The sequence below is a fragment of the Oenanthe melanoleuca genome, unplaced genomic scaffold, assembly GCF_029582105.1.
Source record: "Oenanthe melanoleuca isolate GR-GAL-2019-014 unplaced genomic scaffold, OMel1.0 S001, whole genome shotgun sequence".
Taxonomy (NCBI): Eukaryota; Metazoa; Chordata; class Aves; order Passeriformes; family Muscicapidae; genus Oenanthe; species Oenanthe melanoleuca.
Window position 1 is genome coordinate 801,570 of NW_026612650.1, and position 23,418 is coordinate 824,987.

The 23,418-nt window shown below is 47.5% G+C and overlaps 2 protein-coding genes across 2 annotated transcripts in view; both read right to left on the minus strand.

Annotated features, from left to right (window-relative positions):
- Positions 1-1,748: 1,748 nt before the first annotated feature.
- Positions 1,749-2,501, minus strand: LOC130265936 (olfactory receptor 14A16-like; the record flags this gene model as incomplete). The annotated part of the gene is made up of 1 exon (XM_056515277.1): positions 1,749-2,501. A coding segment is annotated over one exon (753 nt), but the record flags the coding sequence as incomplete, so codon positions are not given.
- Positions 2,502-10,103: 7,602 nt separating this feature from the next.
- Positions 10,104-23,418, minus strand: part of LOC130265937 (olfactory receptor 14A16-like) — a gene marked incomplete at its 5' end in the record, with an annotated part of 25,441 nt that continues 12,126 nt past the window's right edge. The window contains 2 exons of the mRNA XM_056515278.1: positions 10,104-10,205; positions 10,309-10,410. Of these exons, the coding sequence (XP_056371253.1) occupies positions 10,104-10,205; positions 10,309-10,410 (204 nt within the window). The remainder of the gene's footprint in view (positions 10,206-10,308; positions 10,411-23,418) is intronic.

Sequence of the window (23,418 nt, forward strand, 5' to 3'; positions counted from 1 at the left end):
TCTGGAGCATATCCAGAGAAGGGCAAAATGGCTGGCGAGAATTATGGAAAACAAGTCTTGGGAGGAGTGGCTGAGGGAGCTGGATTTGTTTATCGTGGATAAGAGGAGGCTCATGGAGACAAGGTGGTGTCAGGGCACAGGTTGGACTTGCTGATCTCCAAGAGCTTTTCCAGACTGGCTGATTCTGTGATTCTCTGAAACCACTCCTGGGGCAGTTGCAGGATGAGCCCTGGGCCTCCTGTTCAGAAGGTCCAGCTGCCCAGGTCCCTCAGTTTCTCCACACAGCCCCAAAGCCCATCCTGTCAGTCCTACAGAGCCTCTCCAGCCCCTCCTCAGTGCCCAGAACAGGGAGCCCCACACCCAGACACAGCAGCCCAGATGTGCCCCCCTGGCCTGTGGTGCCTCTGGCAAGGGAGCAGCACGAGGCACTGCAGGACCCTGCAGACAATTCCTGCAGCACTTGTAGGATGATCCTGCTCTCCAAGGGACATTCCCATGGTGCCAGCTCAGGAACTGAACTGGAGAGTGAGGCCAGAGAAGAAAGGGAAAATAGGGATGAGGTGTTTGCAGGGAAGGGGAAAATGATGGGCAAGAGGAAGATACCTGGATGAGGAAAGAGGAGAGAAAGCAAAGGCGAAGCAAAGGGAATTCTCAGGGCAGTTTGGGTTGGCTGCCAGACAGCCCTGGCTCTGAGCAACATCATCTGCAGTTTGACAGTAAACTCACAGCTCATGGGAACAAACTCTCTGGCTGAATTCAGTGGTCACAACAAACCTGAGTGGTTTCCCTCCCATCCCCCAGCCCTTGCTGGCCCCAGGGGCTGATGGCATTTGTGTTCACTCAGCTCCATCTCCCCACAGCAGCACCATGGGGGTGCTGACACCTGCTCTGTGCAGTGCAAACAGGGGCTCCTGAGCCAGTGCTGCCGTGTCTGTGCCTGCAAGGATGCGGCACCTGTGTGAGCTGGGGGAGAGGCCAGGGCTGCAGAGGGGGGATGTTGTTGGCAGGTGCATGAGGACGCTCTGTGACGCTGCCCTGGGCTGTCCAGCGCAGTGGGGATGGATCAGCCCCTGCTCTGCTGCTCCTTGCCAGGGTCTCCCCCTTGCAGGGACCTTGCAGAGCACCAGCCATGCTGTTTGCCCCCAGCCTGCCCACGGCCAGCCTGGGGCTGCTCACGGGGGTTTTCTCTGCTCAGCATTGGCCTGGCCAAGTGTTGTGGAGAGAGCCTGGCCAAGGAGCCTGGAGCCCCCAGGCCCTGCCCTGAGGTGTCAGCGCTGCCCCAGCAGTGCCCATGGCCTGTCCCTGCTGCAGCCCCTGCACTGCCACCCCCCCAGAGCTGTGCCCGGCCTCGAGAGCACTCAGGCCCTGCAGCAACACGAGGGGCAGGAGGGCAGCAGGGCAGTGGCACAGGAGCAGCACTGGCAACACCAAATGCTGCTGCTGCTGGGCACAGCTGCTGTGCCAGCACTGATCTGCCCCAGCTCTGCACACAGACATTGCTGCTGCAACTCCAGAGAAGGGAACAAAAGGGGGATCTCTTGTGAAAATGTTAGTGGGAGATCCTTAAGTTCATTGAAAGGCACTGAGAGCACAGCTCTTTACTGACACAGACTGCATGCCACAAAAAATTTGACAAATGTAAAATGAGAAAGGGCACAAACAATGGCATTTCATAATGGACAATACAAAAAAAAAATAAACCAGGTGAAACATAAGAGCAAAACAACAACCAAACCCACCAGAGACAATCAATGATGGCTTTCATACAAGCTCATATAGAAAAATATTTTTTTTATTTTGTTCATTTGCAGAACACTGCAGCCTTGATTCCTCAGGCTGTGCATGAGGGGGTTCAGGGCTGGAGGCATCACTGAGTACAGAACTGACAGGAACAGATCCAGGGACGGGGAGGAGGTGGAGGGGGGCTTCAGGTAGGCAAATATGCCAGTGCTGAAGAACAGGGAGACCACAGCCAGGTGAGGGAGGCAGGTGGAAAAGGCTTTGTGCCATCCCTGCTCAGAGGGGATCCTCGGCACAACCCTGAAGATCTGCACATAGGAGAAAACAATGAACACAAAACAGCTAAAAAAAAGAAAAGCACTAACCACAAGAAACCTAACTTCCCTGAGGTAGAAGTTTGAGCAGGAGAGCTTGAGGATCTGTGAGACCTCACAGAAGAACTGGCCCAGGGCATTGCCCTTGCACAACGGCAGGGAAAATGTATTGGCTGTGTGCAGCAGAGCAGTGAGAAAGCCACTGGCCCAGGCAGCTGCTGCCATGTGGGCACAAGCTCTGCTGCCCAGGAGGGTCCCGTAGTGCAGGGGTTTGCAGATGGACACGTAGCGGTCGTAGCACATCACGGTCAGGAGGGAAAACTCTGCTGAAATGAAAAAAGCAAAAGTCAATAGTTGTGCAGCACATCCTGAGTAGGAGATGTTCCTGGTGTCCCAGAGGGAATTGTGCATGGCTTTGGGGACAGTGGTGCAGATGCAGCCCAGGTCAGTGAGGGCCAGGTTGAGCAGGAAGAAGAACATGGTGGCCGCAGGCTACGGCGCTGATGATGAGGCCGTTGCCCAGGAGGGCAGCCAGGGAGATGCCCAGGAAGAGGCAGAAGTGCAGGAGCTGCAGCTGCTGCCGTGTGTCTGCCAATGGCAGCAGGAGGAAGTGGCTGATAGAGCTGCTGTTGGACATTGCTTCTTTCTGGACATGGTGGGCTGTTAAAAGAAGACAGAGATAAGTTGGGACACGTTTCCTTGTGTCAATCCTATGCTATTTTCTTTGAGATTTACTCAAAATTGCTTCTCTTTCATTGGGGAAATTTCTCTCACTTTGTTTTATTATCTTTGAGCTTGGGGTTTTATTTTCTTTGAAGGGAGAGAAATCCTCTTTAGGCATTGCTCTGAGCCTGAACACTGGGGAGCCCAGAGAGAACACAGGGCTCCCTGTGCCCGAGTATAGTCATAGCTGCTGGTCCCAGACAGTGGCCCTTTGCTCATACACACATGCCTGTATTTCAGAATGATTGCACGTAAAATGTGCTTGAAAAAATAAAGAGGACATTTTGAAAGATCTGGTTTCAAAGTAAGTTCCTCTAAAGCCACCTCCCTTTCCCTGTGCAGCTAGACAGGATGGAATATCCAGGTTTGGTATGGCTCTCTGCTGCCTGGAGTTATGCCTACTGGGAGCTGTTTCTCTCTATCCAAGCCTTGTCCCTGCCAGTGCTCCCAGAGCCCTGCCCAGTCCAGCCCTGGGGGCTCAGCTCTGCCCTGCACACCCCACCCAGCACAGGGCACTGCCCAGGGGCATCTCCCTCCCAGCAGGGCCTTAAACTGAGATGCTGCAAGCCAAGGTGCTGCTGCTGCTGTCTGTAGGCACAGGAGGGTGAGGAGGCACTTTGTGAGGGAGATGAGAGGCAGATCTGCTGATGCCCAGTGGGACAGTGCAGGAGTCTCAGGGACACAGACACACCTGACAGCCCCTTTCCCTTCCCTTGAGGAGAATGCTGAGAGCAGCCCTGGCCATGCAGCACCATCTCCAGGGCAGGAGGAATCTGCCCTGATGGGGGTGGCTCCTTCCCCCTCCAACTTCTCCCCACAGTCCATGGGAGCTGCCAGGCAGGCTGAGAGCTGCCTCTGGCAGGTGACACATGCCCTGGGCTGGCCAAGATCCCTGAGGGCTGCAGGAGCCCTGACAGCTGGGCAGCCCTGGCTGCAGGCCCAGCTTCAGCCCCTGCAGCGTCCCTGGCAGCAGGAGTCGTCCTGGAAAGGCTGACCTGGCACAGAGACTAGACAAACAAATGGAATAAAACAGGTATTTATTGAAAGGGTACACGTTGGGCAGTGCAAGAGCCTGGCAGGGTCTATGCCCAAGTCAAATCCAAGATGGATATTGCTCACAAGTTTTTTACACTCTTATAAGTTTTGGTTCATCTACACCTTGGGGATCAATAATCCAACCACAGCCCCAGGTTATGGAGTCTCAGACCCCTGGCTTGCCCCCTGCCCTTAGCATGTTTTATGATTTGTGGGTACTAGCTGTCCTTGATTCTTTAGCTGGGAAGAGATTGTTTTGTCTAACTAGCCTGTGAAGAGAACTTACTAAAATGTATTATGAAGTTTCAGAGAGGCACATTAAGAAGCAGAGAATCTGAAAATTATAAAAGCTAAAACCAAAGGCATTATTACACCCACATACTCACCATGTCATGAGCTGGAACAATGTTTCCTCAAGTGAAGTCTCAGCTCAATGTCTTCGCAGTCCTGATTGCCTCTAGCCTGTCTGTGCCTGGCTCCTGTTCCATCAGTGCCTGCAGGCAGTGCCCTCAGCCCTGCTGGGCTGGGAGAGGAGCTGCTCCTCAGCAGAAATGTCTTTTTGAAGGTCTTCTTGGTTGAGCTTGGGAGCTGAGCCAGGAGCCCAGCCCAGCTCAGCAGCACAGACACAGCACAAGGACATAAATGACCCTCTCAGGGCCTTGGTGCTGTTTACATCAGACTCAGTCCCTGAGAGAGTGTTCAAAAAACTTCTCAAGAAGTTTCTCGCAAACTCAGATTAAAACTGCAAAGTTTCTTGAAGGTTAAATAGGTCCCACTGAGGGACACAACTGAGAAAATGTCCCAAGGTTTATGTTAGATTACTGGAGGCAGTGATGACAGCTGGGAACAAACAAGGGAAAGGTGTCTCTGATGCTGACCAAACCTGGATGTGTTTCAGGAATGCAAAGGGCCAAGGGCCTGAGCCCCAGCCCCTGGCAAGGCAGATCCTGTCCCTCCCTCATTGCTCAGGGCTCTTCCCGGGCCACTGGGCTCTGGGGATGTGCAATGCCAAGGGCAGGACCATGGGGCAGCCCCTGCCAGGCTGCTGAGAAGAGACAAGGAGGCAATGAGGCCCCAGCACAGCAAGGCTCACTTGTGCCCTGCTGGCCTCAGGCCCAGGGCCAGCAGCCATGGCCCAAGTGCTGCAGCAGTTGGCTCTGGCAGGGCCTTTCAGCTGCTGCCCATCCCTGTGCCCTCTGCAGCCCAGGCTGTCCTAGGGTGTCCATGCCCTGTACCTCTGTCCCGGCAGGCTGTCGTCATTCCCCGGCTACCCCACCTCACTGGCCCCTTCCTTTGCTGACAGCTCTGCGTCCTGCCTGCCTCTGCCTGGCCACACAAAGCCTTGGGCTGCTCCAGACTCATTCTGGGAGAGGGTTTGCACCCCAGCCCTGCCCTAGGTCTGAAATCCTTTTTATTTCTTACCATTCTGGGCCTCCTCAACTGCACTTGGCATTAATTTTCTTTCTCTGGCTGTTCTTTACTATGTCAAAAAGACCCACCATCTCTGAAACCACCTTTCAATCACGCCCATGGCTCTCGTCTGCTGTTCTCATTCGCCACTCCACTGAGCACAGAGTTCCTTTGTCCCTGTGTGGTGGTCATGTGCTTGAGGCCTCCAAACCCCACCTTGGGAGATCTGTGGGCTCTCTCCACGCTATTGAGAAATTGAAAGATTGTGCTCATAGTCTAAGAAAATAACCAGAGGACAAAGCAGTCAGGCTTGTTTTTCCTAGCTGTATTTGTCTTGTGCAATCCTTGGATAGATGTAATTTTGAAAGTAGAATGCAAATTTTGGCCATTGACACCTAGGTGAGAAGGGCAGTTCTTTTCCACTTGGTGGAAAACACTGAGCCCCAGTGTTATGTGCTAGATAAAGGACAGCCTTCAGGAGGCCAAGGCCAACCTGAGCTGCCTGTCCTGGCAGACATTGGCTGGGAGTCACTCTTGCATATAGGGAACTCTTTAGGTGATGTACCAATTTCAGCCATGGGCACCGGGAAAGAGGGATGTTTTTTTTTCCCTAGGAAGGCAAGCACATAGCCCCAGTGCTCCAGGGGCTGATGAGAGGCAGCCCTCGACACACGAGGATCAGCCAGACCTGTATGGTGGCCCCAGGAAGGCCCAGCCAGCCAGATCTGTTCCATGGCCCCTTGGTTCTATGTGGCCCCTCAGTGCCACAATGTTCTCCTTGCTTCTGCAGAATCAGAATGGTCCTTTGGCTCCATGAGGCCCTGAAGTGTCATTATGATGGTCATGGTTCCACGAGGTCCTCACAGTGTCACAACAGTCCTTTGGATACCTGGAGTATCCAAAGTGTCACCATGGGCTGCACAGGAAGGAAACAACCCAGCCTCAGTGTTGCAGGGGCAGATGAGGGCAATCACAAAGCCCAGCCAGATTAGATGGTAGTGGCATATTTTGTCTGGGAGCTATCTTTGGATACACAGCATTTTGGAGGTGAAATATCAATTTCAGACATGGATGCCTGGAGGAAAAGGAGGGTTCTTTTCCATAGGAAGGAAAGCATGGAAAACCATTGTTTCAGGGGCAGATGAAAGGCAGCCATCAGAGCCCACAGCCAGCCCAACCTCTCTGTTCTGGAAGCTTCTGTGTGAAAGAAACCCTTTCTATAGGAAAGGATATAGGGAATTCTGAGATGGAATCCCACATTCAGCCATTTCTGCATTGATTGGGATGGTGGCTCTTTTCTGTAGGAAGGAAAGCACAGAGCTCAGGTGTTTCAAAGGAAGAAGAGGAGACAGGTGTCTACTGGGAAGCCAAGATAGCCAGGCCTGTTTGTCCTGGCAGCTTTGTCATGGAGAAGTTCTTGAATATACATTATTTTGTGGGCTGAATGTCGGTTTTGACCACGGACAATTTGATAAAAAGGATGGCTCTTTTCTGTAGGAAAGAAAGCTCTGAGTCCCGGTGTTTCAAAAGCAGGTGAGAGGCAGCCCTCAGGAGGCCAAGGGCAGCCAGATCTATCTCTCCTGGCTGCTTTCACTTGGGAGCAATCCTGAGTTTTGGAGGTAGAATCTCAGTTTTGGCCATGAGTACCTGGTCGAGATGGATGGATTTTTCCATTGGAAAAAAATGAGATGTGGGGACCATAGGGCAAGCCAGCCAGATGTCTATCCTGGCACCTTTCATCTGGGGCTTTCCTTCAATAGAGGGATTTTTGCAGGTGAAATCTAAGTTTTGGCCATGGCTGCCTGGCCAGGAAGGAGAGTTCTTTTCATTAGGAAGGAAAGAGCAGAGCTCCAGTGTTTCAAAGGCAGATGAGAGCCAGCCCTTAGAAAGCTACAGCCAGCCAGATCCGTCTCTCCTGGCAGATTTCATCTGGGAGCAATCTTTGAATATGAGGAAATCTGGAGGAGAAATCGGAATTTTGGCCATGGGCACCTTGATGAGAAGGACGGTTCTTTTCCATAGGAAGGAAAGCACAGAGCCCCGGTGCTTCAGCAGCAGATGAGCAGCAGCCCTCGTCACACCAAGGTCATCCAGACCTGTCAAGTGGCCTCTGGGAGGCCCAGCCTGCCCGACCTGTTCCATGTTCCCTTGGATCCATGGGACCACCCAGTGTCACAATGTTCTCCTTGGTTCTGAAGTGGCACAATGGCCCTGTGCTTCCATGACGCTTTGCAATGTCACAATGGATTCTTGGTTCCACAAAGCCCTGAAGTGTCACCATGGCCCCTTGGCTGCATGCAGTCCTGCTGTGTCACAACAACTCCTCTGTGACACTCTAGGCCCCACGGTGTCACCATGGCCCCGTGGTTCCATGAGGTTCCGCAGTGTCACCATGATGGCTGTCAGAGGCTGGATGAGATCGATGTCCTACACCCTGGGATGCTCAGAGTGCCCGTGTGGGACCCGGGTTGGCTCAGGCCTTGGTCTGTGGGGGGACAGAGCCCTGCCCAAAGCCATGGTGCTAGCCCAGCTCTGATTGGTGGAGCTGTCAATCAATCACACACTACCAACTGGTGCCAACCCTGACTCTGATTGGACAATCAGCTGACAGTCTGTTCAAAGGGGCGGGCCCATGCTGGCCCAGGGGTTAAACCCAGAGCAGGAGGTCAGCCCCTGGCCTGGATCCTGCTTCTGCTGGGGATTTTCTGTGTGTAGTGCTGGAACCAGAGCAGCTGGTGCCTATATGTGTGTCTTTTTATAGATCTTCGGTTGTTCTCTATTTGTCCTCCATCTAGTCCTATTTACCTGGAAAATTTTGAGGTAACTCAATATCTAAAGGGTTAAAGGTGTTTAGGTTGAATTAAGTTAATGCTATGGTAAGAGTTTTATGTTGAATTGATGTTGTACTAAACCCTTTGCCCAAGTCCCTTGACTGCTTATATTTTACCAGTAAAATTTTGTGTCACTTTGGCCTCTTAGATGAGCTGGTTAGAGCATGGTGCCTGTATCACTGGGCCATTTGTTTAACAGCTGGAATTGATGATCCTTGTGGGTCCCTCCTACTAAGAATATTCTTTGCATCTGGCCATGTTGAGAATATCTGTCTGGTGTTTCTCCTGTGCACCAAACTCGAGTAAAGGAACCTTTGTTCACCCCCAGCATTTCAGTGCTCTGGGGTGTTACAGCCCCGCAGGCTCACAATGCCTCTTGTTTCCATGAGGCCCTGCTGTGTCACACTGGCCCTTGGTTCCATGAGCATCTGCAGTGTCACACAGGTTGGTGCCATTTGTCCTTGCTGCCCCTCCCATCCCAGTGTCCCAGGAACAGCCCCGAGCCACCTGTGAGGGACAGGCCCTGCTGGGCCAGGCCTGGGCTCAGGCCTTGGCCTTTCTGCTGCCTCCAACCAGCCCAGGCCTTGCTCAGCATTGCAGTTTCTGCTCACAGCACTTGGCTCCTGCAATCCTGCCCTCAATGATCTGCTCTCACCAGTGCCTGGGGAGCCTTTGGCAGTCCCTGCCCTCAGTGGGGCCACTGATGCTCCAAGGGACTTGGAGTTTTGCTTCTGACTCCTTGAGCAGCTTCTTCAATTTTCTCTTAGTGCCTGGGGCTCCTGGACTCAGCCCCAAATCCAAATGGGGATCATTAAAATACAGAAAGCCCTCAGGAGCTCTCTGTTTTCCTTCACTTGTATTCATGTCTCCAGGGCTTGTGCAGCTGCTTGGAGTCACTTTGGAGTTCTGTTAAGGAGGAAGATTTCAAAATGCCCCTCATGACTTTATTTTCATGGGAAGGTTTTCTTTTTTTCAGTTCAGAGAGATGGTGATAGAAGCATTCCCCAAGTGATCTTGATGCCAAATATCTGTTTATGAGGTCTGAGCACGTTGAAGAAAGAGCGTCTTGTAGGCTGACCTTGTTTAGACAACTGTGGCTGCTCCTCTCATCCAGCCTCACCATGTCATGATGTCTCCCACCTGGGACTGAGAATTCATAATATTAAAAAAAAACTACTAAATTAATCTTTCAAAAAAACATGTTCATAATTTTAAAATTAGAGTTATATTTTAATTATTTCAAGTATTACTATTCTTTATTTTAAAAATCTAATATTTAATTTTTATTTTAAAACTTCATATATAATTAGCAACCAAGTGTCACTTGGGTGTCCAGGGGGCACTCGGAGGGCAGGGAGGGGAATCCTGGCAGGCACTTGGGGGGCTCTAATGGGCTCTCTGGGGTGCAGGGGGTGATGGGAGTTGTAGGTGCAGGAATAACAGGGTTTTAAGCCTCAGCGGATCATCATGGGAGCTGTAGGCGCAATTGCAGTGCCTCTTGGTGAGGCGCAGGGCATGATGGGAGATGAAGTCTCAGCTAGAATGGCATTTTACCGGGACTGCGGAGCATGATGGGCACTGAAGTCCGGAAGTGGTTCTTGCTGAGAGTTTGGGGTTCGGGAGGGCACTTGGGGGACACATTTGCCTCTGAGCAGCGAGTTCAGGTTCTCAGGAGGAAACCTTTATGGTTCGGGAGCACTTGGGGGGAGTTTGGGGAGCTCTAAAAGGGCTCTTTAGGCAGCAGGCACGGCAGGAATTTTAGGCGCGGGACTGGGTTATGAGTTGCTCTGAGCTCACGGGGAATGGCTGGAGATTAATTCCCAGGAGTGGCTGTAATGGGTATCTATGGGGTTGGGAGCATTCAGGGGATCTGGGGATGCTTTTGGGGGTTCTCGAATGGAGCAGAGGGGGCACTTATTCATCGTTGTGTGTCTGGGGACACTTATGGGACGCATGGGGAGATACCGGGGGTTCTGTGGGGCGCGGGGCATGACGGGCATTGTAGTCCCGGCTCCAGTGGGGCTCTATGGGGCCGCAGGGCATGACGGAGTTAGAGGCAGAAAGGAAAGATGGCGCCCCCGACTCCGGGCAGCGCCCCCAAGGCACCGATCCCCGCCTGAACCTCCTTGGTGGCACCTGGGGCGGCACACACCTGTTTAAATGAGAAACAAAGTCTCAATATTTAGCAAAATTTAGATTGGTTTATTTTATATAGATAGAGCAAGCAGCGCGCTGGGGAAAATGTGATGGGTCACCGCCCACTCCACGCTTCCACCGAGCTTGATTTGCTGCTCCCTTTTTATAGTATCGTTTTCCTTGTAGTAATCAATAATTGTTTCTGTTTTGTTGTAGTAATCCTGCAAGGCAAGCAGTGGTGGTCAAAGAAACTTCCAAACGTCCGTGGGACAGCTCTTCAGACAATTGGTCATATAACCATCTAGTCTTGGTAGATACAAAACAGGAGAAGTAGGAAGCCTGATCTTTAGTAGATAGTTTGTGATTGATGACACAAAGGCAGGAAATCTGATTCTGCAGAATCTGTTGGGCTGTGTGAAAGCCTTGTTTTGCAAGATGTCCCTAGATACAATTATTTAGGAAACATTCATAACAGAGGGATTCAAACAGGATGGGTTTAATAATATATTTCCCTTTATCTAGGTCCATGTTCTTTCCTTATTTTAAGTATTCTGGTTTATACAAACTCCAAAACTTCTATGATTAACACGAATCATTTATCAATTATCACACACCTGAGGAATATGTCTGTTTGCACTGAGGAAAATTAGGAGTTTTAGACTGTGAAAAAAATAACAAAAAGGAAACATCCTCTTTGTCTGAGTGCAGCCAGATCTCCAAGCAAAGCAGGTCCCAGCTGAGCGAGGACAGATATGACAGAGTTGAGAATGTGGAGCAAGGTTGTCCACACTGGGTCAGACATCAAGGCTCAGCTTCCCTGAGCAAGCCGGACCTCCTGAGGAGAGACCTGGATCAATATCAATCACAGAATGCGGCAATCACCTCTGCTCAAAAGACAACTGTTTAAAATACACCTTTAAATAAGAATATGTAATTCTTAGAAGCTCTTTGATGTATTTCTCCATAACTGGAGTTGAAAATCTTCCTGATGAACTGCACCAGACCAGAGGGAAATCAAGGCACAGGCACTGTTTGTTGGAAACCTCTCAAGAATTCAGTCAGAACGAACTCCAAAGTTTCTGATCCTTCATGGGTCCACTGAGGGACACACTGAGAAAGTGTCCCCAGGTTCCAGTTAGAGCAGAAATTGGAGGCAGAGATGACAGGTGGGGACAAAGAGAAGCCAAGTCTTGGTGCCCTGAGGCACAGCAGGGTCTGTGCCACCAAGGGCTGGGAGGAGACACCTTGTCCTGAGGCACTGGGACCTCCTGGCACAGCCCAGCAAGGCTGGGCACTGTCACCCCTTGTGCTGCCCTCAGCATCTCCCCACATCCCAGTGGCCTCAGGGATCTGCTGGGACCAGTCCCTGGGGAGCCTTGGTCAGGAATGGCCCTGGGGGCTCCTTCATGCTCCCAGGGACTGCAGGTTTTCAGAGGACTTTGGGTTTTGCTTTTGCCTTGGAGTCTCTGAAAGCTTTGTGCAATAATGGCCTCCAATTATCTGCTTTAATTAGTCTCTTGAGAGCCTTTGTCAGTAAAAAAACTCAGTGGGGCTCAATTCCTCTGGGTGCTTCAGCTTTCAAAGTTTCTTTACTTTTTTCTTTCCACACTTAGTTTCTAAGAACTAACACCACTCAGGCAAAGAGGGGTTTCAATATTTTTTCAAGCATTTTAAACTTCTGAAGTTTCCCCACTGCAAACAGGCACAAGGTGCCACCAAGGGAATTCTTCAAGCCCAAGGAAGAACCCTGCAAGGAATGTTTGAGACCTTTGCACTCCTTGGTCCCTGAGGCCTTGCAATGTCACAAGGCCCCTTTGGTTCCCCCAGGTTCTGTACTGTCACATGGAGATTTGGGTCCATGGGGCCCCACGGTGTCACAATGCTCTTTTTGTTTCCATGAGGCCTTGATCTGTCACAATGGACTTTTGGTTCCATGAAGTTCTGTGCTCAACAATGGTCTCTGTAGTTCCAAAGTGTCACAATGGACCCTTGGTTCCATGAGGTTCATTGGTGTCAGAATGGACCCTTGGTTCCATGAGGTTCATTGGTGTCACCATGGTCTCCTTGGCTCCAGGAGGCATCACAATGTCACAATGCACCCTTGGTTCCATGAGGTTCCTGCAGCAGGACTTCCCCTATGGCCCAGCAGAGCTCATCTGTTCTGTCCATCAGCTGGGCCATAACTCAGGGCATCTTCCCCCTCTCAGGAATTGCTGAGATAACCCAGGCCGGACATCTGTCCTGTCCTGAGTTCTCTCTTGCCAGGCATGTGGAATTCCCAGCTCACCATGAACAGCTTGCCTTAAGAGCAGCTGAAGGGAGATAAGCCTTGAATTTCTGAGTGACACACACTTCACTGTACAAACTAGAAAAGCCATACGAGACTTTGACAAAGCAGAATTCCTCTGCATAGTCCCTGGAAATGGGCAGGGCTTCTCTCCCAAGTCTGGATGCATCTTTGTGGTTCCTTTTCTGGAAGCTGAGTGAAATGGCTCCATGTGTACTCCCTCATCAATTCAGTGGTAAGTTACATTGACTCCTGATCTGTGCTATTTCTTCACTAGCTGTAATAGAGGTTACCTCTTTATTGTGCACTGTGTTTGTATCTACCTGTATTTATTTTCTTTCTCCTGTGCAGTAAGTAGTCCATTTATAGTCTTGTATCTATTAATTTTGAGTCCATTCAGTAAAAAATTCATTTTATAGTAAACCTTATCTGCCATTCTAAAGAATTTGTGAGCAAGAGCAATTTGGGTGCAGATTGCCTGAAACAGAGCTACTGCCAGAAACCTGAGCATAAGGCAGAACTTGTCTAAGCTTTCACAACACTCAAAACATATTTCATTTAAAAACAGAAAGAGAGAAGTTTTTTTTCCCTTTCATTCCTTTCTAGTTTATAGATTGATATCATCAATCTCCGTTGATATTGATCCCAAGAACCTCCTAAAGCACTTTGAATAGATATGAAAATCAAGACCCTTTATGGCTGACAATCAACCACACTTTGTCCCACCCCAACCCCACCATTTCCCCCATCCAACCCCTGGCACTCAGAGCAGCCTTGTGCAAATCTGAGCTTCCTCCACTCCAGGCTGTGCCTGCAGCTTTCAGCTCCTTGGCACCAACTCCCACCTGCTTTCCTTGCAGAAGGAGCTGCCAGAGACACAGAGGGGTGTTCATTTATTGTGAGCAAACAAACCAAGGGAAGGCACAGATCCATAAAAACATGCTGCATATTGCATTCACTTCCCACAGCAGACAGTCTCAGACCAATGGAAAACACATTCGTGCCAAATACTGATCCCAAGATGCCCCAAACCGTCCCTGCCCCGATTCTGCCCAGATTTGCTCTTTGCACTGGAGTAATGCTGGACAAGGTTTAGGCCACGGTGGACATGTCTGTTCAAATCTGGGCCTTGCATGCACCAGCCAAAATCGCTATTCAATTACTATGTTTTGCTGTCTAGTTATTTTTGCATATTTTACTGTTCGTTCACACGCTTCTTTCACACACAAGCTGTTTTTGTGTGTTTCTTAGTTTAGACCAGTTTTTATAACAGGTGCAAGGGGTGAGAAAACTTTAGGAGTTTTCGATAACTTGTTGAAACCCCCCGCTTGAAGGCCCAAGGAACTTAAATATGCTGAATCAGGAGAGAAAAGTTGGAAACACAGAATACCAAGATTAGAAAATTCAAGATAACAGGAGGCGACAAAGATCCTGAAGACCGCCAATTACAGACTTTTAGGGGTTTGAATGGGTGGATAGTACCCTAAAATTACCAATTGTAAAGTGCGTCCCCATGTGGTGATGGTTCTAGAAATGTATAATTGAAGTGAATTGTAAACAATAAATGGGCTTCTGCAAAATCATATTGGTTTGCTGTCCAGAAGTGCTGTGTTTTTTCCCACATTACACACACGAGTCACACACTGAAGTCAGGAGCTCCATCCATGCCCAGAAGGAGGAAAAGAAATAAAGTGGCTGAAGAGCTCTCTTGTGCACAGCTACAGCTGCACTAATGCCAATATTCTGGGCTCACAGGAACTTGATCCATCAGCCTGTGCAGCATCTGTTCCTGGGTAGGAATCTGGCTGGATGGTCAGGCCCAAGGAGTGCTGGGCACTGGAGCCACATCCAGGGTGTCCCCAGGGCTCAGGATTGGGGCAAGGGCAGTTCAATCTCTTTCTTGCTGATCTGGACGAGGCCATTGAGGGCACCCTCAGTCAGTTGCCAGGTGAGCCCCAGCTGGGTGGGAGTGTGGCTGTGCTGCAGGGCAGGAAGCTCTGCAGAGGGATCTGCACAGGCTGGAGCCATGGGCCCAGGACAATGGGATGAGGTTCACCAAGGCCAAGGGCCGGCTCCTGCCCTGGGCTCACAGCCACCCCAAATCCCTGGCCGTGCCCTGCCCCTGATCCCCACAGCCTGTCCTGTTTCCTTCATCCCTGCATGGCCAGGGACTTTCTGGGACAGGAGCTCTGCTGTGGGTGGAGGGAGGTGCAAGTACCGCCACTGGAGTGGGAAACACAACTCATCAGGTTTGTGTCCTTTGGGTTCAGGAACTGGTGAGACTCAGAGGCATAGGACAGGTTTCTCTTCATGGCCATCATAAAAACAATGATATAATTTTAAAAACATTAACATTCTGCCCTCAGCTCTGTGCAATGTCAAAGCATTATCTGATGTGTTCCTTCATGAACAAGGGGTTTCCATTCAGGAACAGTTTTAGACAAAGACATTAGAAAGGGTGATTCTGTGATAGATGTAGACAGAGTTAATATGTTGACTACTGTGGAACATTAGAGAACAACAGGAGGAGGCAATGTGGGAGCAATGGGATGGCATAGAACCACGTGGTTTGTGAAGAGATGTCCTTAGACATGGCCATTTAAACAGGAGAGGTGGAATCACCCAAATGAAGAGGACATGAAATAATAGACAGTATGGTGGTAACACAGGTAGAAGGGGAGATCAGTATTTCTTCTCCTGCCATCAGTAGAGTTCCAGGAAATTTCGGTACTCTCCTGGTGGGAAAACTTTGACATTTCTTCAAGTACTCAAATGCCCCAGCTTATGAGATGTGCTTGTGCACAGTGCAGGCTGCAGGTCTGCTACAACCCCAGAGGGCTCCTGTCCCATAAACATCTGCTCTGGCCCATTCCAAAATGGGGAGCAGCACATTCCTGGGATCATCAGGGAGCTGAGGTTGGAAAGAACCTCAGCAGGTCTGCAGCCCAAATTGTTAGAAACTGGGTCAGACCAAGTGGTTTAAAGCTTGCTTTGGTGTAATTTGAAAATCCCAAAGGCCAGGGAATGGGGCAGCATCTCAGAGCCTGTCTGAGCCCATGGGAACAAAGGTTTTCCACATGTCCTGTCTGATCTCCCCTCATTCCCCTTCCACCCATTGTGTTGTGTCTCCCCCCAGGCCCCCAGTGAAGAGCCTGGCTCTGTGTTCTCCATCAGTTCCTGGCTGGCACTGCCAGGCTGGCATGAGGAGCCCCTCAGCCTTCCCTGCTCCGGGCTGGACAAGCCCAGCTCCCTCAGCCTCTCCTCACAGCCAAAGGGCTCCAGCCCCACCTTGGAGGCCCTTCCCTCACCCTGCTCCAGCTGCCAGACACCTTTCCTGCCCTGGGGAACCCAAACCAGCCCACAGTGACCTGGATAATCCACATCCTTGATGTCCTGGTCACACAGCCCTGGCCCCTTGTCCCTGTGTCAGGCTCTGGGGTTGATCTGTGGAACATCCTTGGGGGAGGCTGTGGCTCCAGGTGGACCAGGGGGATACAGAGGAACAGGGGACCCTGCTGGGCATGAAGAGCATTGGAATTCTCTGGGGAAACTGTGAGGGGGCTGGGGCAGAGTGACCAAGCCAGTGACCTCACACAGCCCTGCTGGGATGTCACAGAGCCCCCTGTGAGGTCACAGTCTGCTCTGTCATGGCACAGACACACCCTATGATGTCGTAGCTGCTCAGTGACCTCCCATAGCCCACTCTGTGATGTCATAGCCCAATCTGTGATGTCATAGCCCACTCTGTGACCTCATGTTACCGGATGATAAACTGCCCACCCAGGAGAGATAACTCAATGCTTGTTCTCCAAATCCACTGGCCTCTGGAAACCACACAATGCCCGTTGTGTACGAAGGGGAACTGGAATTCACCAGCCTCTGTGCCCTGTGAGCTCAGCCAGGCTGATTGGAACATTGGGGTCCATGACCACCAGGGACTACTAGAGAGACTCCCAGAACAGAAGAACACATGGGTAAAGGGGAGGGGAAATATGTTAATGATCTGGGGAAATGATTATCATATGTGTGTTTAGTCCAGGATAATCAATGGATATGAGTGCAGAACACAGAATATAAACAGAAACTTTCCTGTACTCAGCATGCACAGCTTCAGGAGGAGCTGTCCCCTGAGCATCCAGCCAAATAAAGAATGCTGCTTTTTAATGCTACATGGGTGTTAAGGAGTTTTTTTATGTGCCGAATTTTTAGCAACACTGCCACTTCCCAAGAAAGCTCTGTCTCCTGCTGTTCACAAACAGAGAAGGGCTGGTGGGAGATGGGGTGGTCGGAGGCTGCCTGGGGTACAGTGACCATGAAATAATGGAGTTTTCAATACTGTGTGGAAGGAAGGCGTCAACAAAATTTCTTCCCCAGACATAAGGGAGAGCAGACTTTGGCCTGCATTCATGATACAGATTTGGAGAGTTCCAAATGAGGTACTGATTTTTTAAGTGAAACAGCCCTTAAAAACAAAGGTGTCCAGGAAGAAATCTTAAGGGAGAAAGAGCATTCTGTCCTAGTGTGCAAAAAGGTGAGACAGCAAGGAAATTGACTGGCCTTGCTGCACATGCAGCTGTTTGGAGGAACCTGGGGGAGAAAAAGAGGATGCATCTCCTTTGCACAGAAGGGCAGGCAACGGAGGATATGAGTAAGGATGTTGTTAGGTCATGCAAAAAGAAAATTAGAGAGGCAAATTAGAAATTAAGACTTAACCTGGCCATGTCTGTGAAGAATAACAAAAGTTATTTTATAAATACATTAATGGCAAAAGGAGGGGTGAGACCAATCTCCATTCCTTATTGCAGGAGATATGGTTGCCAAAGATGAGGAAAAGGCTGAGGTACTTAATGCCTTCTTTTATTCAGTTTTAAACAATAAGCCAGGTTGTTCTCAGGACAAGTGTTCTGAGCTGCTAGATGGGGACAGGGAGCAGAACAGACCCCTGTGCCTTGGGGTGAATTTACGATGCTTGTATATCCCCAGTCGTCTGTTCTGTTGGTGTTGAATATTGAGTGCTGCAGCTTTAAGACTGGTTCCAGGAGTGAAGGGAGAGAGAAGAGGTGCAGAGTTTGTTATCAGAGACTGCACTTGTTCCCCTGCATCATTCACACAGACTGTGTTGTCTGCAGTGGACAGCAGGAGAGAGCTCTCCTTGGCTCTTGGTTAGTTTTTGGCTAGCTGAGGCAGAGAAGTTCCCTGAACTGTGGTTTCTTTCTTTTTTTTTTGGAATTGTTTGAACCTGCTCTGGACTGAAAACCCAGAAGAGCACCAGGAGCTCACACCTGTGGCCCACCAGACCTGGCCTGGCCATGGCATTTCCAGAGCTGGAGGGACTCAGTAAAGACTGAGTGAGCTGGGCTGTAACCCACAGAAGGGACATTCTGAATTTGTCATCTCTTCAGAGCAGAGAGAGGTTTTGCTGTTTAATATTGTTCGTTTTTGTGCTGAGAAATATTTTGTCTGTTAAATAAACAGCTTCTTTTGCCACTTTTCTCTGAGGAAATATTTCCCTGAACCAGATGAGGGAGGGACTGCTTGAATCTATTTCCCAGAGGGACCCCATTCAGAGATTTTCTCCCTAAATTTGCCTTAAACCAGGACACCCTGTCATCCAGGAGGAAGCAGCTAGTGACCTGCTGAGCCACTCAGATGCTCACAGATCTCTCTGGACCAGATGGGATCCATCCTAGGGGGATGAGGGAGTTGCTGGATGAGCTCCCCAAGCTGCTCTTCATCATCTTTCATCAGTCCTGGCTCACTGGGGAGGTCCCAGAGGACTGGAGGTGCCAATGTTTGTGAAATGCAGGCACAGAGAGCTCTCAGGGCCTTGTGCTTTCAGGCTCAGAGATAGAAATGGATACAAGGTTTGAACTAAGACCTTGGAGAAGGCTTGGAGAATTAGAACATTGAAACAGACAAAAAACAAGGATATAAGTTTTTAGTTTAAGTGAAATATGTTTTAAGCAAACAGAGATATGCATTACGTAAGCAAAGCAGTATGTTAAGTCAGAGAGTCAAAGATTTTAATGTTTAGAAAGAGAACCTTTTATAAAGTTAGTTAGAAGTTTAAGATGTATCAATATAAGTTTTGAAGTGTTATATGACCGGTTGGAAATTGATGCATTGCAGGAAAGCCACAAAAAGAAAAGCAATTAATGATTGGTATACAAAGATGTTACCAAGTTTTGTAGAAGTATGTGATAGGCTAAAAAACTAACATAAGGCATTGCAACTAGGAATTAGATGGCTTCTGATATTATGGCATTAATTATAACACCTTTAATGTCTCACCCTTCTATGAGGCTGATGCCATGTGGCAGTAAACCATCTTTTAAAAAAGTTTCTCTGCTGCCCTTGTCTCATAATTTTGATCACCCAATAATTGGTGCACTTGTATTGAGGAGCAATTGATTTATCGAGCTATCAGCCCCAAATGCAGCAGTTAAAGGCTGCTGGAATGAAACAGAAAATCTGTGGATTTAATTGCTCCTGAAATGATGGAGGAACAGACTCTATTGGCTGTTGAAAGAAAACAGAAAACTGAGCTTGCAGTTGTGCCCAGCTGGAGCCTGTCTAAAGAAGACCTGTGACAGGATGACAGGTGAGCTTTGGGGAACACGGGACAAGAAATTTCCAGGGAACAGGGAGACATTTATATTCATTTAAAAGCATTGGTAAGATCTAATTCACGTGCTGTGCCAAATCAAAAGACCTTTTATGCTGGGCATTGAAAAATTTTGCAGACACTGTCCTTGCCTCTGCTTTTTCCAAGTCTCTTTGGGACTCTGTAGAATTAAAACTTTATGAAGTGACCACCCATCAAGAATTTGTGGCTGCTAAATTACTCCCAATAAGCCGTATACTTGTTGACATTTTCAGTAAACAGCCTGCCTGCAGTGCTTCCTTCAGCTTCTTCCCTGGTTTGGTCTCACTCTTTAGATTCTGCTGTTCCTGTAGCTGCTGCTTCTACCACGTCTGTGTTACCTTTAGATGCCTCTAAAACTGCTAATGAAGGGAAAAAACGAAAAATTGAAAGCTGTGAGTATGCAACAGCAAGACAGTGATTCAACTCCTGAAGAAGAGATTGATTCAAAGCAAGAGACTCATTTGTTTCTTCCTGACCCCAGAGACCCCTTAAGTCTAGTAAAATTAAAAGAATGTCCAAAAACAACTGAAAGCTGACAGATTGCACTGATATTAGGTGTAAAGCAATCAAAGACGGTGACCTTGACTTAGCACATGAAAAGCTTTTAGCTATGCCGTAAGATACGGGAGACAGAATGCAGACTTGTTGGGAAACTCAAAAATGAGTGTGCAGTGCCACCGTGTGACAGCACAGCAACAACTCAGCAACCGGAGAGTTTTCCAAGGTGTGTTAACAGAAAGCCAGACAGAAATATCCTCAAGCAATGATTTTACATTACATGGACAATTTGCTTATTGCAGCACGGACACAAGGAGAGATGCAAAAGATCCTGACTGTCTTATTACAGAAGTTCAGAATGCTGGACTAGAAATTGCTATATCAAAAATACAAGGAATCTCACCATGGAAGTATTTAGTATGGCAAATATCAGAATAGTCAACAAAGGCCACAATAGGCCACAAAAAATACAACTTGCTACTTGTGGTACCACTTTGCAAGATTTACAGCAACTTCTGGGAGAAATTAGACCTGTTTTGGGAATTACTAATGATGAACGTGCACCATTCTTGATTCATTCAGAGGAGACTGCAATATTAAAACTCCTAGAACTTTTATGCTTGAAGCTGAAAATGCTCTTGAAAAATTACTGAAGCTCTTCAAGAAAGACAAGCACACAGATGTACTATTTCTAAATCTTTTTCTAGGGATATTAGGAGAAGAACTGCAACTCTGTGGTCTCATTTTTCAATGGGACACTTCTGAAAAAGAAGTGCTGATAATAGAGTGGATTTATTATGCCTTACAGGTGCCCAAAGACAATTTTAATGTTAGAAATGATTGCTCAAATTATAATCAGAGCAAGAGCAAGATTGCTAACTACAGTAGGCCAAGAATTTGGAGCTATTTATTTTCCCTTGAAAGAAGAATATTGTGATTTGGCTTTGCAAAATTCAGAAGACTTACAAATTGCATTGTTAGGTTATTCAGGTGCTTGCTCTATCTACTTTCTGAGTCACAGGTTGTTGCAAGCAAGCTGAGGTTTAGAGAAAAAACCTATGTTGAGTGAAGTGCCTTTAGACGCTGTAACAATCTTTACTGATGGTTCAGGGAAAACACACAAATCAGTAATAGTATGGCAAAATCAGAAAACTAAACCATGGGAATCAAGCATTCAAACAGTAGAGGGCTCCCCTCAAACTGTCAAGTTAGCAGAAGTTGTCAGAACTTTTCCACTCTTTCAAGAACCTTTTGATTTAATTACAGATTCCACTTATGTTGCTAATATTGTTAGAAGAATAGAAGGATCGGTTAGAAAATATGTTAGCAATGATAATCTGTGTCATTATCTTACATGTCTTTACAGAATTATACAACAGAGAACTAACAAATATTTGTTTCCCATATTAGAGCACATTTGCACTTCCAGGATTCTTAGCAGAAGGAAACGTAAGAGCAGATAAATTGACAATGGCTGTTACAAGTGCTTTGCCTAACATTTTTGAGCAAGCTAAATTAAGTCATGCCTTTTTTTACCAAATTACACAAGTACTTATGTAAATGTTTTGTATTTCTAAGGATCAAGCAAAAGCAATTATACATGCTTGTCCTGATTGTCAACTTGTGCAAACCCCTATGTCCACAAGAGCTGTCAGCACACAAGGGTTACAAAGCCTGACATTATGGCAAAGAGATATTACAAATATCCATCTTTTGGGAAATTTAAAAAATTCAGTGTATCAGTAGACACTTTTTCCGGTGCAGTTTTTGCCTCCTTACACACAGGAGAAAGAGATAATTATGCTTGTCAATATTTTTTACAAACATTTGCTTCGTTAGGAGTACCTCAGTAAATCAAAACAGACAATGGTTCTGCATATACAGCTCAAAAATCAGCCACATTTTTAATGGACTAGGGTGTTTGCCACATTTTTGGTACTCCCTACTCTGCCACGAGTCAAGCTATTATGAAAGAACACATCACACTCTGAAATCTCTTTTAGATAAACAGAAAGAGGGAGTAGACAGGCAACTCCCCAGATGCAATTAAATAAATCTTTGTTTTTAATTTTTTAACAGTTCCTTTGCAAAGCCAGATCTGCCAATTTAGGTATTTTTCTAATAGTACACAGGCAATATTAAAAGAAAATCCTTTCGTTTTAATTAGAAACCCAGAGAAAGGGCAAATTGAGGGTCCGTTTTCTCTACTAACCTGGGGCAAAGGTTAATGCTTATGTTTCCACAGGAACAGGACCTGAGTGGATTCCAGCAAAGAATGTGAAACCATATCATGTGCAGAAACACATTGACAACTCCATGAACGAGTAATAAAAACCACAGAGGTAAGAAACACAGAGACTAGTTAATGACTGACGTCTTTTGCCCCATCTGCAAAAATTCTGAACCTTGGGTTTTATGTCAAATAAAAAGTGTGGGAATTGCTGGTATTGTAGAGCTTCTTTAAGAAAAGTCTGGTGTATATTGTGTTATTTTATTTTAGAGTCAGAAACAAGGTATAAAGTAATTGAGTTTTTGGTTGTAGTAGGTCACGAAGAAAGAAATTGCCCCTGTATCTCCACTCTCAGAGAGGAGTAGAAAAGAATTTTGAAAGAATAAGGAAATATTCAAATTTGTAAAGTTGAATGCAAACAAAATAACTTAGTGCCTTATCTTTGTTCTCTCCCAGAGCAAGTTTGGGAAAAACAAAAAAAGATGTGTTGAAAGATTTCTAGGGATAAAAGTGAAGCATGGAACTAAATCAAATATTAGACTTACACTGTTTTATTGTTGTGTTTGCTTTTAGTAGTGCGACATTGCCCATTAGTCAGCCCAGAACAAATGTTTAGGTGACTTTAGCAAATGCATCAGGCTTGGACACTGTATGTTTAGCCACCACAACCCCAGAAAATCTCTTTTCCACTTGTTTAGTGAGGCTTCCTGGGGATGCATGGCCAGAAAAGATCAAGACAACTTGTGCTTTAGGAAGTAAAAGCACTGGCAGCATGTGGAGTTGGGATTACAACCCTGTAGATGCCCTGAATTATTGAGCAGGAGACCTTTCCCAGGCATCCTCAAAACATCAGGAAATAGATCTTCTTAGCTCAGTAAAAATGGACTTTTTTTAAATTCAGCTATCCAGGGAAAGAGTCTTTGCTGATCAAAGATGCTTCCCCTCATCACCAACTGTATAGAAACCAGACTTCTTGGTGTAACTATACTTCCCCAATACTTGCATGGCCTGTTGACTCACCTTTACAGTTGCCACCAGGATGTTTTTAATTGTGTGGAGATAGAGCTTGGCCTGCGATTCCATCACAATTAATAGGTTGTACATATAGCTTGGGGAGGCTTACTTTGCTAACACCGAGTAGAAAATGATCACTAAAAGTAGATGCAGAGGAAAAAGATTTGTTCATCAGTATGAACCAGAATGTAAGAGGATTCGAACCGAACCTGGGGTTTTGGAAAAGGCTTTCAGCATCCACACTTTTACCTTAACTTGCCTCTGCAGTAGCATTAAAGCAGTTGGATACTTGGGTTGTTGGCTAAGTAAGCAAACCAATGCTTACTTCTCGTGCACTGATGGTTTGTTAGCTGATGTCAAAGACATGAGACATGCAACTTTGCAAAACAGGGCTGCAATTGATTTGCTCTTACTAGCACATGGACACGAGTGTGAAGAAGTTATTGGAATGTGTTGTTCGAATCGATCTGATCATTCAGAATCGATCCATAAAAGCATACAGCAATTAAAAGGAGGAGTTTTCCAAGATTAGGGTTAATGATGGATCTTAGTTA